This window comes from Bos indicus x Bos taurus, chromosome 12, assembly GCF_003369695.1.
Source record: "Bos indicus x Bos taurus breed Angus x Brahman F1 hybrid chromosome 12, Bos_hybrid_MaternalHap_v2.0, whole genome shotgun sequence".
Classification (NCBI taxonomy): domain Eukaryota; kingdom Metazoa; phylum Chordata; class Mammalia; order Artiodactyla; family Bovidae; genus Bos; species Bos indicus x Bos taurus.
In genome coordinates, this window is record NC_040087.1 from 71,943,834 (window position 1) to 71,965,836 (window position 22,003).

Below are 22,003 nucleotides of genomic sequence, written 5' to 3' on the forward strand. Positions count from 1 at the left end.
ACACCTATTCTACTCAAACTCTTCCAGAAAATTGGAGAGGAAGGTAAACTCCCAAACTCATTTTATGAGGCCGCCATCACCCTAATAACAAAACCAGACAAAGATGCCACAAAAAGATAAAACTACAGGACAATATCACTCATGAATATAGATGCAAAAAATCCTCAAACAAAATTCTAGCAAACAGAATCCAACAACATATTAAAAAGGTCATACATCATGATCAAGTGGGATTTATCCCAGGGATGCAAGGATTCTTCAATATTCATAAATCAATCAATGTGATACACCACATTAACAAATTGAAAGATAAAAACCATATGATTATCTCAATAGATGCAGAGGAAGGCTTTGACAAAATTCAACATCCATTTATGATAAAAATCCTCCAGAAAGCAGGCATAGAAGGAACATACCTCAACATAATAAAAGCTATATATGACAAACCCACATCAAACATTATCCTCAATGGTGAAAAATTGAAAGCATTTCCCCTAAAATCAGGAATAAGACAAGGGTGCCCACTCTCACCACTACTATTCAACGTTGTTTTGGAAGTTTTAGCCACAGCACTCAGAGAAGAAAAAGAAACAAAAGGAATTCAGATTGGAAAAGAAGAAATAAAATTCACTGTTTGCAGATGACATGATCCTCTACATAGAAAACCCTAAAAACACCACCAGAAAATTACTAGAGCTAATCAATGAATATAGTGAAGTTGCAGGATATAAAATTAACACACAGAAATCCCTTGCATTCCTATACACTAACAATGAGAAAACAAAAAGAGAAATTAAGGAAACAATTTCATTCACCATTGCAATGAAAAGAATAAAATGCTTAGGAATAAATCTACCTAAAGAAACAATAAGACCTGAATATAGAAAACTATAAAACACTGATAAAAGAAATCAAAGATGACACAAATAGAGGGAGAAATATATCATGTTCATGGATCAGAAGAATCAATATAGTGAAAATGAGTATAGTATCCAAAGCAATCTATAGATTCAATGCAATACCTATCAAGCTACCAATGGTATTTTCCAGAGAACTACAACAAATAATTTCACAATTTATATGGAAATACAAAAAAAACCTCGAATAGCCAAAGCAATCTTAAGAAAGAAGAATGGAACCGGAGGAATCAACCTGCCTGACTTCAGACTATACTACAAAGCTACAGTCATCAAGACAGTATGGTACTGGCACAAAGTACCATAGATCAATGGAACAAAATAGAAAGCCCAGAGATAAACCCACGCACCTATGGACACCTTATCTTCGACAAAGGAGGCAAGAATACACAATGGAGAAAAGACAATCTATTTTACAAGTGGTGCTGGGAAAACTGGTCAACCACTTGTGAAAGAATGAAACTAGAACACTAACACCATACACAAAAATAAACTCAAAATGGATGAAAGATCTAAATGTAAGACCAGAAACTATAAAACTCCTAGAGGAGAACATAGGCAAAACACTCTCCGACATAAATCACAGCAGGATCCTCTATGACCCATCTCCCAGAGTAATGGAAATAAAAGCAAAAATAAACAAATGGGACCTAATTAAACTTAAAAGCTTTTGCACAATGAAGGAAACTATTAGCAAGGTGAAAAACAGCCTTCAGAATGGGAGAAAATAATAACAAATGAAGCAACTGACAAAGAAATAATCTCAAAAATATATAAGCAGCACCTGCAGCTCAATTCCAGAAAAATAAACGACCCAATCAAAAATGGGCCAAAGAACTAAACAGGCATTTCTCCAAAGAAGACATACAGATGGCTAACAGACACGTGAAAAGACGCTCAACATTACTCAATATCAGAGAAATGCAAATCAAAACCACAATTAGGTACCATCTCATGCCAGTCAGAATGGCTGCTATCCAGAAGTCTACAAACAATAAGTACTGGAGAGGGTGCAGAGAAAAGGGAACCCTGTTACACTGTTGGTAGGGATGCAAACTAGTATAGTCACTATGAAGAATAGGGTGGAGATTCCTTTAAAAACTTCAAATAGAACTGCCATATGATTCAGCAATCCCACTGCTGGGAATACATACTGAGGAAATCAGAACTGAAAGAGACACATGTACCCCAATGTTCATTGCAGCACTGCTTACAATAGCTAGGACATGGAAGAAACCTATATGTCCATCAGTGAATGAATGGATAAGAAAGTTGTGGTACATACACATAATGGAATATTACTCAGCTATTAAAAAGAATGCTTTTGAATCAGTTCTAACGAGGTGGATGAAACTGGAACCTGTTATAAAGAGTGGAGTAAGTCAGAAAGAAAAACACCAATACAGTATATTAATGCATATATGTGGAATTTAGAAAGAGGAGCTACCCCGCATCTGAGGTTAGGTGTGGCGGCCGAGAGGAGCTACCCTAGTCTGAGGCCAGGGGCGGCGGCCAGGAGGACCTACCCCACCTCCAAGGAGTGGTGGCTGCGCGGGCACAGGAGGGCCTAGAGGAGCTATTCCATGTTCAAGGTAAGAATGGGCGGTGGTGAGGAGATACCCCTCGTCCAAGGTACGGAGCAGCAGCTGTGCTTTGCTGGAGCAGCCCTGAAGAGATACCCCACGTCCAAGGTAAGAGAAACCCAAGAAAGATGGTAGGTGTTTCAAGAGGGCATCAGAGGGCAGACATACTGAAATCATACTCACAGAAAACTAGTCAATATAATTACACTAGGACCACAGCCTTGTTTACTTCAATGAAACTAAGCCATGCCCATGGGGCCACCCAAGATGGGCGGGTCATGGTGGAGAAGTCTGACAGAATGTGGTCCACTGGAGAAGGGAATGGCAAACCACTTCAGTATTCTTGCCTTGAGAACCCCATGAACAGTATGGAAAGGCAAAATGATAGGATACTGAAACAGGAACTCCCCAGGCCAGTAGGTGCCCAATATGCTACTGGAGATCAGTGGAGCAATAACTCCAGAAAGAATGAAGGGATGGAGCCAAAGCAAAAACAATACCCAGTTGTAGATGTGACTGGTGATAGAAGCAAGGTCCCATGCTGTAAAGAGCAATATTGCATAGGAACCTGGAATGTCAGGTCCATGAATCAAGGCAAATTGGAAGTGGTCAAACAAGAGATGGCAAGAGTGAATGTCGATATTCTAGGAATCAACGAACTAAAATGGACTGGAATGGGTGAATTTAACTCAGATGACCATTATATCTACTACTGCGGGCAGGAATCCCTAAGAAGAAATGGAGTAGCCATCATGGTCAACAAAAGAGTCCGAAATGCAGTACTTGGATGCAATCTCAAAACGACAGAATGATCTCTGTTCATTTCCAAGGCAAACCATTCAATATCACAGTAATCCAAGTCTATGCCCCAACTAGTAATGCTGAAGAAGCTGAAGTTGAAAGGTTCTATGAAGACCTACAAGACCTTTTAGAACTAACACCCAAAAAAGATGTCCTTTTCATTATAGGGAACTGGAATGCAAAAGTAGGAAGTCAAGAAACACCTGGAGTAACAGGCAAAATTGGCCATGGAATACGGAATGAAGCAGAGCAAAGACTAATAGAGCTTTGCCAAGAAAATGTTCTGGTCATAGCAAACACCCTCTTCCAACAACACAAGAGAAGACTCTACACATGGACATCACCAGATGGTCAACACTGAAATCAGACGGATTATATTCTTTGCAGCCAAAGATGGAGAAGCTCTATACAGTCAACAAAAACAAGTCTGTGACTCAGATCATGAACTCCTTATTGCCACATTCAGACTGAAATTGAAGAAAGTAGGGAAAACCACTAGACCATTCAGGTATGACCTACATCAAATCCCTTATGATTATACAGTGGAAGTGAGAAATAGATTTAAGGGACTAGATCTGATAGATAAAGTGCCTGATGATCTGTGGACTGAGGTTCGTGACACTGTACAGGAGACAGGGATCAAGACAATCCCCATGGAAAAGAAATGCAAAAAAGCAAAATGGCTGTCTGAGGAGGCCTTACAAATAGCTGTGAAAAGAAGTGAAAAGCAAAGCAGAAAAGGAAAGATATAAGCATCTGAATGCAGAGTTCCAAAGAATAGCAAGAAGAGTTAAGAAGGCCTTCCTCAGTAATCAATACAAATAAATAGAAGAAAACAACAGAATGGGAAAGACTAGAGATCTCTTCAAGAAAATTAGAGATACCAAGGGAACATTTCATGTAAAAATGGGCTTGATAAAGGACAGAAATGGTATGGACCTAACAGAAACAGAAGATATTAAGAAGACGTGGCAAGAATACACAGAAGAAATGTACAAAAAAGATCTTCATGACACAGATAATCACGATGGTGTGATCACTGGCCTAGAGCCAGACATCCTGGAATGTGAAGTCAAGTGGGCCTTAGAAAGCATCCCTACGAACAAAGCTAGTGGAGGTGATGAAATTCCAGTGGAGCTATTCCAAATCCTGAAAGATGATGCTGTGAAAGTGCTGCACTCATTATGCCAGCAAATTTGGAAAACTCAGCAGTGGCCACAGGACTGGAAAAGGTCAGTTTTTATTTCAATCCCAAAGAAAGGCAATGCCAAAGAATGCTCAAACTACCACACAATTGCACTCATCTCACACGCTAGTAAAGTAATGCTCAAAATTCTCCAAGCCAGGCTTCAGCAATATGTGAACTGTGAACTTCCAGTTGTTCAAGCTGGTTTTAGAAAAGGCAGAGGAACCAGAGACCAAATTGCCAACATCCGCCGGATCATCAAAAAAGCAACAGAGTTCCAGAAAAACATCGATTTCTGCTTCTTTGACTATGCCAAAGCCTTTGACTGTGTGTATCACAATAAACTGTGGAAAATTCTAAAAGAGATGGGAATACCAGACCACCTGATCTGCCTCTTGAGAAATTTGTATGCAGGTCAGGAAGCAACAGTTAGAACTGGACATGGAACAACAGACTGGTTCCAAATAGGAAAAGGAGTGCATCAAGGCTGTATATTGTCACCCTGCTTATTTAATTTATGTGCTGAGTACATCATGAGAAATGCTGGGCTGGAAGAAGCACAAGCTGGAATCAAGATTGCCGGGAGAAATATCAATAACCTCAGATATGCAGATGACACCACCCTTATGGCAGAAAGTTAAGAAGAACTAAAAAGCCTCTTGATGAAGATGAAAGAGGAGCGTGAAAAAGTTGGCTTAAAGTTGAACATTCAGAAAACGAAGATCATGGCATCTGGTCCCATCACTTCATGGCAAATAGATGGGGAAACAATGGAAACAGTGTCAGACTTTACTTTTGGGGCTCGAAAATCACTGCAGATGGTGACTGCAGCCATGAAATTAAAGGACGCTTACTCCCTGGAAGAAAAGTTATGACCAACCTAGATAGCATATTCAAAAGCAGAGACATTACTTTGCCAAGAAAGGTTCATCTAGTCAAGGCTATGGTTTTTCCGGTGTTCATGTATGGATATGAGAGTTGGACTGTGAAGAAAGTTGAGCGCTGAAGAATTGATGCTTTTGAACTGTGGTGTTGGAGAAGACTCTTGAGAGTTCCTTGGACTGCAAGGAGATCCAACCAGTCCATTCTGAAGGAGATCAGCCCTCGGATTTCTTTGGAGGGAATGATGCTGAAGCTGAAACTCCAGTACTTTGGCCATCTCATGCGAAGAGTTGACTCATTGGAAAAGACTCTGATTCTGGGAGGGATTTGGGGCAGGAGGAGAAGGGGACGACAGAGGATGAGATGGCTGGATGGCATCACTGACTCGATGGACATGAGTCTGAGTGAACTCCGGGAGTTGGTGATGGACAGGGTGGCCTGGCGTGCTGCGATTCATGGGGTTGCAAAGAGTTGGACACGACTGAGTGACTGAACTGAACTGAACTGAAGAAAGATGGTAACAATGACCGTATATGAGAGACAACAAAACAGACACAGATGTAAAGAGCAGACTTTTGGACTCTGTGGGAGAAGGCGAGGGTGGGATGATTTGAGAGAGTAGTATGAAACATGTATGTTACCATATGTGAAACAGATCACCAGTCCAGGTTCAATGCATGAGACAGGGTTCTCAGGCCCAGTGTACTGGGATGACCCTGAGGGATGGGATGGGAAGGAGGTGGGAGGTGGGTTCAGGATGGGGAGCACATTATCCCTACCAGATGTCCCAGTCACCCTCAGAACTCATCCAGTCTGGACACTGGGTGCTCACAGGGATGATACAGGTGAATTCTGGGGCTCATCACTCTGTCAGGAGGACCTGAAAACCCAGCTCCAGAAAGCAGAGAAAACTCACAAGAACCAGGCTCCCATTTCCACTCCACAGAGAGTGACATCAACACTGTTCATCACAGACAGGGCTTCTGAACAGGAAGCAGACGTGGCTGTTCCCCCAGGGAAAGTCCTGGAGTGAACTCTTCAGCGTGGCCTCCCTCACCTGCTTCCCTGTCAGGAGATCAAAGTGCAGCTGATTCTCTCCAGCAGGGATGGAAGGTGGGGTCGACTTTATAAACCAGGTATCATCTCATCCTTGAAAACCAGGGAACCCAAACACCCCATCACCTACTTCACCTCAAACCCAAGAGTTATAGTCCAGGGAATCTGGAGCCATGAAAATCTATCTTTTTTCTTTCAAACCCCATTAGGGCTGAGAAGAATGCCAGGATGAGTGAACTGGAAGGTCTACCAAAAAGTTAAGTAGAACATGGGGAGAGGGGATGTCAAGGCTCTGTTGTTATGTTGCCCAAAGTAGCATCTTTTTCCCACAAGTACTGAGCTCGCTGTCTTGAAGCAGACTATGTCACAGCCATAGCTTCAGCCCACAGTCACATGTATAAACCTACTGTTCACAGGACTGACAGCTGTGTTTCCCATAACCCTGAGGACATTTGGGAACACATCCCGCAAGTGTGGGGTGCAGATCTTCCTTGACAGGGGAATCTCTCTGGCTGATAGCCCTGTTGCAGGTTATTATTCAAGCTATGTGAGACCTGCTAGTTTTGAATGAGTTCTCAGTTGCCTCTTGTTCGAGGTTCTAATGCCTTTGGTAGTGGCCAGAAGGCACTCTACAAGAATCTACTCAAGAAATCCTCTTGAGACCCCCAGAGACTAAGGGATTAAGAGCACTGACTGCCCAGTATTAACTATATTAACCCATCTAAGTGATAGATCTGGGCATAAGACCCACACTATCTTATTACCAAGGTTGTGCTTTTAATCACAGCTGCAGTGTCTCAGAGGGAGAATAATCAGGGTTAAGAATGCCTGTGTGTGATGATGTGCATTTTTCTCCAGACTTTGTTATTTGTGTTCAGAAAACCACCAAATCTTACTCAGCTAATATCCAACAGCCTTAGCCATTATTGCATATCTTATTAATCACCTTGTGCTCAGTCGCTTCTGTTATGTCCAACTCTTTGCAATCCCATGGACTGTGTAGCCCACCAGGCTCCTCTGTCCATGGAATTCTCCACGGAAGAATACCTAGATCTTCCCAACCCAGGGATTGAACCCGCATCTCTGACATCCCCTGCATTTACAACTAGCACCATCTGGGAAGCCCCATTAATTACCTTATGTTGAACAAAGCCCCTGGGAATCTGGCATGAGAGCCCCTTAAAACAAGTGTATTAGGATCATGGATTAGGATCATTCTCACTTTCTCAGTTGCTCAATCATGTCTGACTCTTTGAGACCCCATGGACTGTAGTCTGCCACACTCCTCTGTCCCTCGAATTATCCAGGCAATAATACTGGAGTGGATTGCCATGTTCTCCTTCAGGGGATCTTCACAACCCAGGGATTGAACCTGTTTCCTGTGTCTCCTACATTGAAAGGTGGATTCTTTATCAATGAGACACCTGGGAAGCCCTAAAATACACTATCAGTTACTATTTAGAGGAAGCAGCAGTGTTATTATTTACAGCACAGACCTACCTCCCCAGGTTCGTAGGTGTCCAATATGCAACTGGAGAACAGCAGAGAAATATCTCCAGAAGGAATGAAGAGGCTAAGCAAAAGCAGAGACAATGCCTAGTTGTAGACGTGTCTGGTGGCGAAAAAAAAGTCCAATGATGTAAAGAACAATACTAATAGGAACCTGGAATGTTGGGCCCATTAATCAAGGTAAATTGGAAGTGGTCAAATAGGTGCTGGATGGCAAGAGTGAACATTGGCATTTTTGGAATCAATGAACTAAAATGGATGGGAATGGGAGAATTTAATTCAGATGACCATTATATCTACTACTGTGGGAAAGAATCCATTAGAAGAAATGGAGTAGCGCTCATAGTCAACAAGAGTCCAAAATGCAGTGCTTAAAAATGAGAGAATGATCTCCATACATTTCCAAAGCAAAGCATACAATATCACGATAATCCAAACCTAAGCCCCAACCACTAATGCCAAGGAAGCTGAAGTTGAATGGCTCTATGAAGACCTATAAGACATCCTAGAATTAATACACACACACACACACACACACACACACACACACACACACACACACACAGTCCTTTTCATCATAGGGGACTAGAATGCAAAAGTAGGAAGTCAAGAGATACCTGGAGTAACAGTTTGACCTTGGATTACAAGACGAAGCAGAGCAAAGGCTAACAGAGTTTTGCCAAGAGAACACACTGGTCATAGAAAACAACCTCTTCCACCAACACAAGAGAAGACTCTACACGTGGACATCACCAGATGGTCAATACTGAAATAAGATTGATTATATTCTTGGCAGCCAAAGATGCAGAAGCTCTATACAGTGAGCAAAAACAGGACCGGGAGTTGACTGTGGCTCAGATCATGAACTCCTTATTGCAAAAATCACACTTAAATTGAAAAAAGTATAGAAAACCACTAGACCATTCAGGTATAACCTAAATCAACCTAAGTCAAATCCCTTATGATTATACAGTAGAAGTAACAAATAGATTCAAGGGATTAGATCTGGTAGACAGAATGCCTGAAGAACTATGGACAGAGGTTCATGACATTGTACAGGAGGCGGTGACCAAAACCATCCCTGAGAAAAAGAGATGTGAAAAGGCAAAGTCGTTGTCTGAGGAGGCCTTACAAATATCTGAGAAAATAAGAGACTCTAAAGGCAAAGGAGAAAAGGAAAGATATACTCATTTCAATGCAGAGTTCTAAAGAATATCAAGGTGAGATAAGAAAGTCTTCCTCAGTGATCAATGCAAAGAAATAGAGGAAAACAACAGATAAGAAAGACTAGAGATTTCTTCAAGAAAATTAGATATAACAAAAGAACAGTTCATGTAAAGATGGGTGCAATAAAGGACAGAAATAGAATGAACCTAACAGAAGCAGAAGATAATAGGAAGAGGGGGAAAGAATACAAGAAGAACTATACAAAAATATCTTAATGACTTGGATAACCACTATGGTGGGATAAAAAAACCTAGAGCCAGACATCCTGGAATGTGAAGTCAAGTGGGCCTTAGGAAACATCACTACAAACAAACCTTGTGCAGGTAATAGAATTCCAGTTGAGCTATTTCAAATCCTAAAAGATGATGCTGTTAAAGTGCTGCATTCAAGATGCCAGCAAATTTGGAAAACTCAGTAGTGACCACAGGACTGGAAAAGGTCAGTTTTCATTCCAATCCCAAAGAAGGGCAATGGCAAAGAATGTCCTAACTACCACACAGTAGCACTCATTTCACATGCTAGCAGGGTAATGCTCAAAACCCTTCAAGGCAGGCTTCAACACTATGTGAACCAAGAACTTTCATATGTATAAGCTTGATTTAGAAATGACAGAGGAACCAGAGATCAAATTGCCAACATTCATCAGATCATAGTAAAAGCAAGAGAATTACAGAAATACACCTATTTCTGCTTCATTGACTATGCTCAAGCCTTTGTGTGGATCACAATAAACTGAAATTTCTTCAAGAGATGGGAATACCACACCACCTTACCAACCTCCTAAGAAACCTGTACTCAGGTCAAGAAGGAACAGTTAGAACCAGACATGAAACAATAGACTGCTTCCAAACTGGGAAAAGAGTATGTCAAGGCTGTATATTGTCACCCTACTAATTTAACTTCTATGCAGAGTACATCATGCAAAATGTCAGACTGAATGAAGCAGATACTGGAATCAAGATTGCTGGGAGAAATATCAAACTCAGATATGCAGATACTACCACCCTTATGGCAGAAAGTGAAGAGGAATGAAAGAGCCTCTTGATGAAGGTGAAAGAGGAGAGTGGAATATTTGGCAGGCAAATGTCTGCCTAGTCAAAGCTAGGGTTTTTTCAGAACAAGACCCAGTTTCCCTCTCAGTCAGTTTCTCCCATCAAGAAGCTTCCATAAGCCTCTTATCCTTCTCCATCAGAAGGCAGACAGACTGAAAACCACAGTCACAGAAAATTAGCAAACCTGATCACATGGACCACAGCCTTGTCTAACTCAATGAAACTATGAGCCATGCTGTGTAGGGCCACCCAAGACAAACAGGTCATGGTGGAGAATTCTGACTAAACGTGGTCCACTGGAGAAGGGAATGGAAAACCACCGAGTATTCTTGCCTTGAGAACCCCATGAACAGTATGAAAAGGCAAAAAGATAGGACACTGCAAGATGAACTTCCCAGGTCAGTAGGTGCCCAATATGCTACTAGAGATCAGTGGAGATATAACTCCAGAAAGAATGAAGAGACAGAGCCAAAGCAAAAACAACACCCAGTTTTGGATGTGACTGCTGATGCAAAGAGCAATATTGCATAGGAATCTGGAATGTTATGTCCATGAATCAAGGTAAATTGGAAGTGGTCAAACAGGAGACGGCAAGAGTGAACATCGAAATGAATGAGTGAACATCGAAATGAATGAGTGAACATCGAAATGAATAAGTGAACAAAAATAGACTGGAATGGATAAATTTAACTCAGATGACCATTATATTTACTACTGTGGGCAAGAATCCCTTAGAAGAAATGGAGTAGCCATCACATTCAAGAGTCTGAATGCAGTACTTGGATGCAATCTCAAAAATGACAGAATGATTTCTGTTCATTTCCAAGGCAAACCATTCAATATCACAGTAATCCAAGTCTATACCCCAACCAGCAATGCTGAAGAAGCTGAAGTTCAATCGTTCTATGAATACCTACAAGACCTTATAGAACTAATACCCCAAAAAAGATGTCCTTTTCATTATAGGGGACTGGAGTGCAGAAGTAGGAAGTCAAGAAACACATGGAGTAACAGCCAAATTTGGCCTTGGAGTACAAAATGAAGCAGGGGAAAGCCTAATAGAGTTTTACCAAAAGAACACACTGGTGATAGCATATAACCTCTTCAAACACCACAAGAGAAGACTCTACACATTGACGTCACCAGATGGCCAACACTGAAGTCATATTGATTATATGCTTTGCAGCCAAAGTTGGAGAAGCTCTATAGAGTCAGCAGAAAAAAGACCAGGAGCAGACTGTGGCTCAGATCATGAATGCCATATTGCCAAATTCAGACTTAAATTCAAGAAAATAGGGAAAACTAGACCATTCAGGTATGATGCAAATCAAATCCCTTATGATTATACAGTGGAAGTGAGAAATAGATTCAAGGGATTAGATCAGATAGACAGAATGCCTGAAGAACTATGGGCAGAGGTTCCTGACATTGTACAGGAGGCAGGGATTAAGACCATCCCCAGGAAAAAGAAGTTCAAAAAGGCAAAATGGTTGTCTGAGGAGGTTTTTCAAACAGCTATGAAAAGAAGTTAAGCAAAAGGCAAAGGAGAAACGGAAAGATATACCCATTTGAATGTAGAGTACCAAAGAATAGCAAGGAGAGATAAGAGAACCTTCCTCAGTGATCAATGCAAAGAAATAGATGAAAACAATAGACTGGGAAAGACTAGAGATCTCTTCAAGAAAATTAGAGATACTAAGGGAATATTTCATGCAAAGATGGACACAATAAAGGACACAAATGGTATGGACCTAACAGAAGCAGAAGATACTAAGACAAGGTGGCAAGAAAACACAGAAGAGCTATACAAAAAAGATCTTCATGACCCAGATAACCACGATAGTGTGATCACACTCACCTAGAGCCAGACATCCTGGAATGTGAAATCAAGTGGGCCTTAGGAAGCATCACGACCAATAAAGCTAGTGGAGGTGATGGAATTCCAGCTGACCTATTTCAAATCCTAAAAGAGGATGCTGTGTAAGTGCTGCACTCAATATGCCAGCAAATTTGGAAAACTCAGCAGTGGCCACAGGACTCGAAAAGGTCACTTTTCATTCCCATCCCAAAGAAAGGCAATGCCAAAGAATGCTACCACAAAACTGGACTCATCTCACATGCTGGCAAAGTAATGCTCAAAATTCTCCAAGCCAGGCTTCAACAGTACATGAACCATGAATTTCCAGATGTTTAAGCTGGATTTAGAAAAGGCAGAGGAACCAGAGATCAAATTGCCAATGCCCATTGGATCATCATTGGATCATCAACATCGATTGGATCATCAGAGTTCCAGAAAAATATCTATTTCTGCTTTATTGACTATGCCAAAGCCTTTGACTGTGTAGATCACAACAAACTGTGGAAAATTCTTCAAGAGATGGGAATACCAGACCACGTTACCTGCCTCCTGAAAAATCTGTATGCAGGTCCAGAAGCAACAATTAGAACTGGACATGAAACAACAGACTGGTTCCAAATCGGGAAAGGAGTACATCAAGGCTGTATATTGTCACCCTGCTTATTTAACTTACATGCAGAGTACATCATGAGAAATGCTGGGCTAAAGGAAGCACAAGCTGGAATCAAGATTGCCAGGAGAAATATCAAGAACCTGAGATATACAGATGACATCACCCTTATGGCACAAAGCAAAGAACTACAGATCCTCTTGATGAAAGTGAAAGAGGAGAGTGAAAAAGTTGGCTTAAAGCTCAACATTCAGAAAACAAAGATCATGGCATCCAGTCCCATAACTTCATGGTTTGGGGAAACAATGGAAACAGTGAGAGACATTAATTTCTTGGGCTCCAAAATCACTGCAGATGGTGACTGCAGCCAGGAAATTAAAAGATGCTTGCTCTTTGGAAGAAAAGCTATGACCAAACTAGACAGCATATTAAAAAGCAGAGACATTACTTTGCCAACAAAGGTCCATCTAGTCAAAGCTATATTTTTTCCTGTAGTCGTGTATGGATGTGAGTATTGGACTATAAAGAAAGCTGAGTGCAGAAGAATTGATGCTTTTGAACTGTGGTGTTGGAGGAAACTCTTTAGAGCCCCTTGGACTGCACAGAGATCCAACCAGTCCATCCTAAAGGAAATCAGTCCTGAATATTCATTGGAAGGACCGATGCTGAAGGTGAAACTCCAATACTTTGGCTACCTGATGCCAAGAACTGACTCATTGGAAAAGACCCTGATGCTGGGAAAGATTGAAGGTGGGAGGAGAAGGGGATAACAGAGGATGAGATGGTTGGATGGCATCACCGACTCAGTGGACATGAGTTTGAGTAAACTCCAGGAGTTGGTCATGGACAGGGAGGCCTGGCGTGCTGCTGTCCATAGAGTTGCAAAGAGTCAGACAGGACTGAACTGAATTGAACTGATGGTTTTTCTAGTAGTCATATATAGATGTGAGAGTAGGACCATAAAGAAAGCTTAACACAGAAGAACTGATATTTTTGAACTGTGGTGTTGGAGAATACTCTTGAAAGTCCCTTGGACTGCAAGGAGATCAAACCAGTCAATCCTAAAAGAAATCAACCCTAAATAGTCATTGGAAGAACTGATGCTCAAGCTTAAGCTGCACTACTTTGACTGCCTGATGTGAAGAGCTGACTCATTGGAAAAGATCGTGATGATGGGAAAGATTGACGGCAGGAGGAGAAGTAGATGACAGAGGATGAGATAGTTGGATGGCATCACCAACTCAGCCAACATGGGTTTGAGCAAACTCTGGGAGGTAATGAAGGACGGAGAAGCTTGGTGTGCTGCAGACCATGAGGTCTTGGACTTGAATTAGGGACCGAACACTACCACCACCAGCAGCTAGAGAGAAAACATAAACAGTTCTAATCAACTGGCCATCACATGTGGTTATCTGGGGTGTGCAGGAGGAGTACCTGGATTAAATTCATTGTCTAACTTACTGCAGCCTACTAGGTGCAAAAAATCCAAATATTCCACAGTGATGGTGCCAAAGTCCTCAGACTTTCCAGATCAAATATTGAGAAAATTCTGTACTGCTTCTTGATAAAAGCCTCAGGAGAAATTCTTCTCTCCATTTTCATATGAATGGGTGATGGCCCTTGTCCCCGGAAAAAATTTCTGTCAAACATTTTTTCTGGAATAAACCCTCTTTGAAGGTACCATAGACCTGCTTTGCAACAAAACTGTTGAATGACTTCCTTTCATGGGTGGCCTCAAAGTATAAAACATCTGAAACCTTGACTACACAGAAGATTGGATGGAGCTCATCGCTTCCTCTTCTGCCTCCCCAGGTCCTACCATCCTACCAAGTCATCAGCAGAATGTCACACACACCTGGACTCTACTGCTCTCCCTCCATCCAAACACCTCACAAGACCAGACCTCATGGGAGGTCACCTGCTTCTCTTGATGAATGAAAATTTCTTTTATAGATTTTATGAAATTGGTGATCACTATCCTTTTCACAAATAAAGATAAGTACCTCAAGTGTTTACTATTAAAAACAAAACACACAATTGCCACACACACACACACACACACACACACACACACACACACAAAACTCCTTTGACTGGATTAACTGAGACTTTTTTCCATTTAGTAAGTACAGAGAATCATAGGATTCAATATGCTTCTGTTCTTGGCTTGGTTTCTAGAAAGTAAAGTTGGTATTAATTTGCAATAATTATTCATGTTTGAGGTCTCTGCTACAAACATATTCTCTCCTTACTTTTTAGCTATTGTTTTTATAACTTAAAAAATATGTAACAATGTATTTTCTTCATTATTTATTAATATTGATGAAATGTATGCATTAAGAATGACATAAATTCAATTCTTCCATCATCTGTGATTACCTGTAGAATAGAATAATTAATCATAAAATGTGTTCCCCATTATTTTGTTTTTTGGCTGCACCTTGCAGCCAAAACCGAGACCTTGCAGGGTCTAGTTCCACAACCAGGGACTGAAGTAGTGGCTCCCACAGTGGAAGCACAGAGTCTTAACCACAGGACCTCCAGGGAAGTCCCTGTTCCCCATTATTCTAAAACTAGGAAGGTGTATGGAGTAATCAACTAAATGCATACTGAACAGATCCCCATCCTGTGTTCTCATAGGGGATTATTTTCAGCATCATTTATATAAATAGTTTTGAGAAAGGGGTATACAAACAGTGTGGTATCACCCAAATACTGGTAATGATAAAGAACAAACCTGAAACTAACAGGGCTTATCTTTTCAATAGAACTTCCCTGGTGGCTCAGACATTAAAGAATCCACCAGCAATGCAGGAGACCTGGGTTCAACACCTGGGTCAGGAAGATCCTCTGGAGAATGGAATGGCTACCCACTCCAGTATTCTTGCCTGGAGAATCCATGGACTGAGGAGCCTGGTGGGCTACAGTCCATGGGGTCACAAGAGAGTCGACATAACTGATGACTAACACACATCTTTTCAATACATTTAACAATTAACAATTTACTTGAATGTGTTAAACAATGTATTTTTCAAATATATCACTTCTGACACGTATTTCCTGAGGTCTCCTAATCTTTTCCTTTCTTTGTCAGGTCTGGTAACTTCAGGAGAAGAAAAATCCTCTATATTAGTTCCAACATGATGAAATACTTTCAAGAACAGTATTCACAGGGTGGATACTCTTGTGTAAGGAAGTGTGTCGTGAACAAGACAGAAATGGTCCCTGTCCTCATGGTGCTCACATCTGTCCTCCTTGGGCTAAAATGCAAAGTGCAGATGACCCACCATCAGCTCCATTTACCTTAAGGGCCTAACCTACTCTCAGGGGCCATAACTTTCAATCACCTAACGTTAACAGTAAGAAATTCCACAGAACAGTCTAAGGAATTTCAGGGGTCTGGTTAATTGCCGTACAAATGGAAGCCAGCACGCACTGTCATCCCAAACTGAGAGCCCAGGTACTCACTTGTACATTCCAGGCATTTCACATCTCGTGATGTCTCTAAGAAATATCGCCGAAGAACAAAGAAAAGGATGCCAAGGGGAATCACAGGTATAGCAATCCAAGGAATTGCAGCCACCATCACACCCACCACACCAATCACAAGTAGAGATGTCTGAAATAGCAAAAATACAGAGGCCTGCATGTCAAGGATAATTTCCAAAGATAAACTTTAATGATTTGCTCTTAAGATTAAACTCCTTTCCTTGAAAAACTTGTTCAAACAGCAGGGAATGCTTTCCCTTCCAAAGAAATAAAATTATAGTTGGCCCTCATGATATTTGTTGCATGCACCAACACTTTGATAAGAACTTTCTAGGTATCAGCTCTTCTGATACACTCAGTAGTCCTTTGAGGCAGGCATGACTAGTTTCAACAGATTAGAATATTTGAGGTTCAGAGAGTAGGAGTTGAATCCCAAACTATCAGGAGTCATCAGGTGTTACTAAAAAGATGAGTGAGCAGGTATCACAGATAAGGAATCCAGACACCTTAGCTATGCATGTAGGGATAAATAAGTGGTTAATTACAAATTCAGTGTAAAATATTCAGTAATAGTATTTTCTAAGTTTAGAAATGGAGGAGTGAGGCACAGGGTGAGAAGAAGCAACTTGATGGAGACTAAGTCATGGAGCTGGGAAGCCCATGTCATGTGCCATTACAACACATTTAAACCCCCAACATACAGCCATCCTTCTGTCATTAGACTAAGTATTCAGTTCAGTTCAGTTCAGTCGCTCAGTCACGTCTGATTCTTTGTGACCCCATGGACTACAGCATGCCAGGCTCCCATGTCGTTCACCAACTCTTGGAGCTTGCTCAAACTCATGCCCATCGAGTCGGTGATGCCATCCCACTATCTCATCCCCTATCATCCCCTTCTCCTTCTGCCTTCAATATTTCCCAGCATCAGGGTCTTTTTCCAATGAATCAGTTCTTTGCATCAGGTGGCCAAAGTATTGGAGCTTTAGCATCAGTCCTTCCAATGCATATTCAGGACTGATTTCATTTAGGATTGACTGGTTTGGTCTCCTTGCAGTCCAAAGGACTCTCAAGAGTATTCTCCAAGCTCAGCTTTGTTTAGAGTCCAATTCTCACATCCATACCTGACTACTGGAAAAACAATAGCTTTGACTAGATGGACCTTGGTCAGCAAAGTAGTGTATCTGCTTTTTAATATGCTGTCTAGGTGGGGCATAGCTTTTCTTCCAAGGAGCAAACATCTTTCAATTTCATGGCCAAAGTCACCATCTGCAGTGACTTTGGAGCCCAAGAAAATAAAGCCTGTCACTTTTTCCATTGTTTCCCCATCTACCGGCCATGAAGTGATGATGGGACTGGATGCCATGATCTTAGATTTCTGAATGTTGAGCTTTAAGCCAACTTTTTCACTCTTCTTTTTCAATGTCATCAAGAAGTTCTTTAGTTCTTCTTCGTTTTCTGCCATAAGGGTGGGGTCATCTGCATATCTCCGGTTCTTGATATTGCTCCTGGCAATCTTGATTCCAGCTTGTGCTTCATCCAGCCTAGCATTTCACATTATGTACTCTGCATGTAAGTTAAATAATCAGGGTGACAATATACAGCCTTGACATACTCCTTTCCCGATTTGGAACCAGTCTGTTGTTCCATGTCCAGTCCTAACTGTTGCTTCCTGACCTACATACACAGTTCTCAGGAGAAAGTTCAGGTGGTCTGGTATTCCCATCTCTTGAAGAATGTTCCAGTTTTTTGTGATCCACACAGTGAAAGGCTTTGGCATAGTCAATAAAGAAGAAGTAGATGTTTTTCTGGAACTCTCTTGCTTTTATGATGATCCAACAGATGTTGGCAATTTGATCTCTGGTTCCTCTGCCTTTTCTAAATCCAGGTTGAACATCTGAAAGTTTATGGTTCATGTAGTTGTTGAAGCCTGGCTTGGAGAATTTTGAGCATTACTTTGCTAGCATGTGAGATGAGTGCAATTGTGTGGTAGTTTGACCATTCTTTGACATTGCCTTTCTTTGGGATGGGAATGAAAACTGACATTTTCCAGTCCTGTGGCCACTGCTGAGTTTTCCAAATTTGCTGGCATATCGAGTGCAGCACTTTCACAGTATCATCTTTCACGATTTGAAATAGCTCAACTGGAATTCCATCACCTCCACTAGCTTTGTTTGTAGTCATGCTTCCTAAGGCCCACTTGACTTCACATTCCAGGATGTCTGGCTCTAGGTGAGTGATCACGCCATCGTGATTATCTGGGTCATGAAGATCTTCTTTGTACAGTTCTTCTGTGTATTCTTGCCACCTCTTCTTAATATCTACTGCTTCTGTTAGGTCCATACCATTTCTGTCCTTTATCGAGCCCATCTTTGCATGAAATGTTCCCTTGGTATCTCTAATTTTCTTGAAGAGATCTCTAGTCTTTCCCATTCTATTTTTTCTCTCTATTTCTTTACACTGATCACTGGGGAAGGTTTTCTTATCTCTCCTTGGTATTCTTTGGAACTCCACATTCAAATGTGTATATCTTTCTTTTTCTCCTTTGCTTTTAGCTTCCCTTCTTTTCACAACTATTTATAAGGTCTCCTCAGACAGCCATTTTGCTTTTTTGCATTTCTTTTTCCTGGGGATTGTCTTGATCCCTGTCTCCTGTACAATGTCATGAACCTCCGTCCATAGTTCATCAGGCACTCTATCAGATCTAGTCCCTTAAATCTATTACTCACTTCCACTATATAGTCATAAAGGATTTGATTTAGGTCATACCTGAATGGTCTAGTGGTTTTCCTCACTTTCTTCAATGTCAGTCTGAATTTGGCAATAAGATCTGAGCCACAGTCAGCTCCAGTCTTGTTTTTGCTGACTGTGTAGAGCTTCTCCATCTTTGGCTGCAAAGAATATAATCAATCTAATTTTGGTGTTGACCATCTGGTGATGTCCATGTGTAGAATCTTCTCTTGTGTTGTTGGAAGAGGGTGTATGCTATGACCAGTACATTCTCTTGGCAGAACTCTATTAGCCTTTGCCCTGCTTCATTCTGTACTCCAAGGCCAATTTACCTGTTACTCCAGGTGTTTCTTGACTTCCTACTTTTGCATTTCAGTCCCCTACAATGAAAAGGACATCTTTTTTGGGTGTTAGTTCTAATAGGTCTTAGAGGTCTTCATAGAACTGTTCAACTTAAGCTTCTTCAGCATTACTGGTTGGGGCATAGACTTGGATTACCATGATATTGAATGGTTTGCCTTGGAAACGAAAAGAGATCATTCTGTCGTTTTTGAGATTGCATTCAAGTACTCTATTTTGGACTCTTTTGTTGACCACGATGGCTACTCCATTTCTTTTAAGGGATTCCTGCCCACAGTAGTAGATCCAATGGTCATCGGAGTTAAATTCACCCATTCCAGTCCATCTTATTTCGCTGATTCATAGAATGTATATGTGCACTCTTATCATCTCCTGCTTGACCACTTCCAATTTGCCTTGATTCATGGACATAACAATCCAGGTTCCTCTGTAATATTGCTCTTTACAGCATCGAACCCTGCTTCTATCTCCAGTCTCATCCTCAATTGGGTGTTGTTTTTGCTTTGGCTCCATCCCTTCATTCTTTTTGGAGCTATTTCTCCACTGATCTCCAGTAGCATATTGGGCACCTACTGATCTAGGGAGTTCATCTTTCAGTGTCCTACCTTTTTGCACTTTCATACTGTTCATGGGGTTCTCAAGGCAAGAATACCGAAATGGTTTGCCATTCCCTTCTCCAGTGAACCACATTCTGTCAGAATCACAGTTGATGGAAATTTTGACCAAAAAGAAGCTGGGATAAGAAGGTTGAGATGCTTGTCTGAGTTAACACTGGTTGTTCTGGGTCCTCTCAGCACCAGCACCTGAATCCTGTGCTCACCAGCCCAGGGCCTCGCCAACTTGTCACCCAGGGTCCCTGGCCCTGATGCATCTCTAAGGGATGGGTTGGTAGGTAATGCCTGTATCACAGAGATTTGTGTTTTATCATTTCACAGCTTGCTGGGAGCCAGCACGGGAGTTCCCACCCATGACAAGGTCATGCGGGAGAGCCCTGATAGGCAAGGCGAGTCAGGGCTCAAGGGCCCCCCTGGATCTGCCTGAGCGTCTACTCCAAAACCAGAATCTGTCTGTTTTACTATTTTTTGACTTTTACCAACTCCTCTGACATTAACCGGGGGCTATCCCCGACCACCTTTCTCTGAAGAAAATTAGCTTAGAGCTCTAGTTAATAAGTCTCCTGGGCATAATAGGAGTGTTTCAATTCAAACCCCTCTGATGACTTTCTAGCTTGCCTGACAGGTTTGTTCAGATTCCTGCAGCTATGCATGTGATTGTTCACAGCCTCCCAACCATGAGAGGTACGGGAAGCTTAAGATATTCTAACAACGCAGATCTTCTCAGAGAGTTAAAATTGTTAGAATAGAATTAGTACAGGATTTCTTTGTTGAGCTAATGCTTGCTGCCAAGTTTCCATATCCCTTACCTACTATGTCCCTGGGAGTGTATTGATTAATATAGTTGGTATATAGAAATGTAAGTAATAGCTTTAATGTTTATAACCTTGGACCCTTGAGTTAATTCTTTTCTTGTTATAGCCCACCACACTTTTGCCCTATAGGAATGCAACTTTATCTAATGCTTTCAGAGGGTGGCGCCTGTCTTTAGAATAATCACCTTTAGAGAAAAATAAGTTTTCTGAAGAAAGGGTCATAAAATGCTAACAGGCCTCCTGGCCAGAAGATGATGCAAATCACCTAAAGCTTTTGCATATGATAAGTTTGCAGAAAGAAAGCCTGGCTTCGATAAGGATCAAGGACTGCTGACCTTGCATGACTCTACCCACCCCCCCTCCCCCATTATCCTCTATGCACAACTTAAGGTATAAAAACTACTTTGGAAAATAAAGTGTGGGCCTTGCTCATCAGGCTTGGTCTCACCATGTCATTCTTGCTTCCTTTTCCTTCCTTTTCTTCTCTGTTCTTCCTTCAGGATGAATGACTGGAGCGTGGGGGCTCTCTGAGACTACTTATTTGCCTGGGTTTCTAAGACCCACTCAAGAAGGTGCCTAAGAGGGGGCACCTTCCGCGATTCAAGAGAGTGCCTGCGGCCTCCATAGTCCTAGCAAGTTCGGTGTCACGAACTTTATTAGTTTCCCATGTAAACCAGTCATATCAAGCCTCTGATCTCTCTGCTGTGCTATCCTTTACGCCAACGCCGTCCTCCCAAGGGAATCCCTGGATCCAACTGGGGCTGGACCCCGGTAACAGCTCTTCCTGATCAGCTTTCTCAGAGGATCCTCACAACTACCTTGTGAATGAGCAAAGTAAGTACTATCGTTTCTATTTACAGATAGGACATGAAGTTGGAAGGCCACGTGGTGTCCTAAGTTTTCCTAAGGTATTATAGGTCATGGAGAAAGCCAGGAACAGTTTGCAGTCATGGAATTCCAGACCCACCACTGCAGGTAGAGGAGTCTGGAAGGAGGAGGAAATGTCCAGAATTGTGACTCTGTGGCCAAGAACCCTTGTGAACCAAAACTGCATCTGTGTCATGGTATCAATATAAAAAAAAGTTAAGAGGATAGAATTCTGAAAGAATAAATTCTAATCATAAATGGGGAAAACAGGGCTGTCTGTTCTCTCTTCTATTAGACCTACATATGAACAATTTCTTAACAACCACTGCTTTAACTGTGCATCCCACCCTTTTACAACCTTCATATTCATGGGGAAGGGTCCTTCCAGCTCCTTCCACATCTGATCTTAAGTAAAGTCACTGGGGGTGTTATCAGTGGTTGTCAGGGGGA

The 22,003-nt window shown here is 41.6% G+C and overlaps 1 protein-coding gene across 1 annotated transcript in view; it reads right to left on the reverse strand.

Moving 5' to 3' along the window:
• The window catches only part of LOC113902492 (multidrug resistance-associated protein 4-like), a 276,118-nt gene that overhangs the window by 99,011 nt on the left and 155,104 nt on the right, over nt 1-22,003 (reverse strand). The window contains 1 exon segment of the mRNA XM_027557827.1: nt 16,150-16,300. Within this exon segment, the coding sequence (XP_027413628.1) occupies nt 16,150-16,300 (151 nt within the window).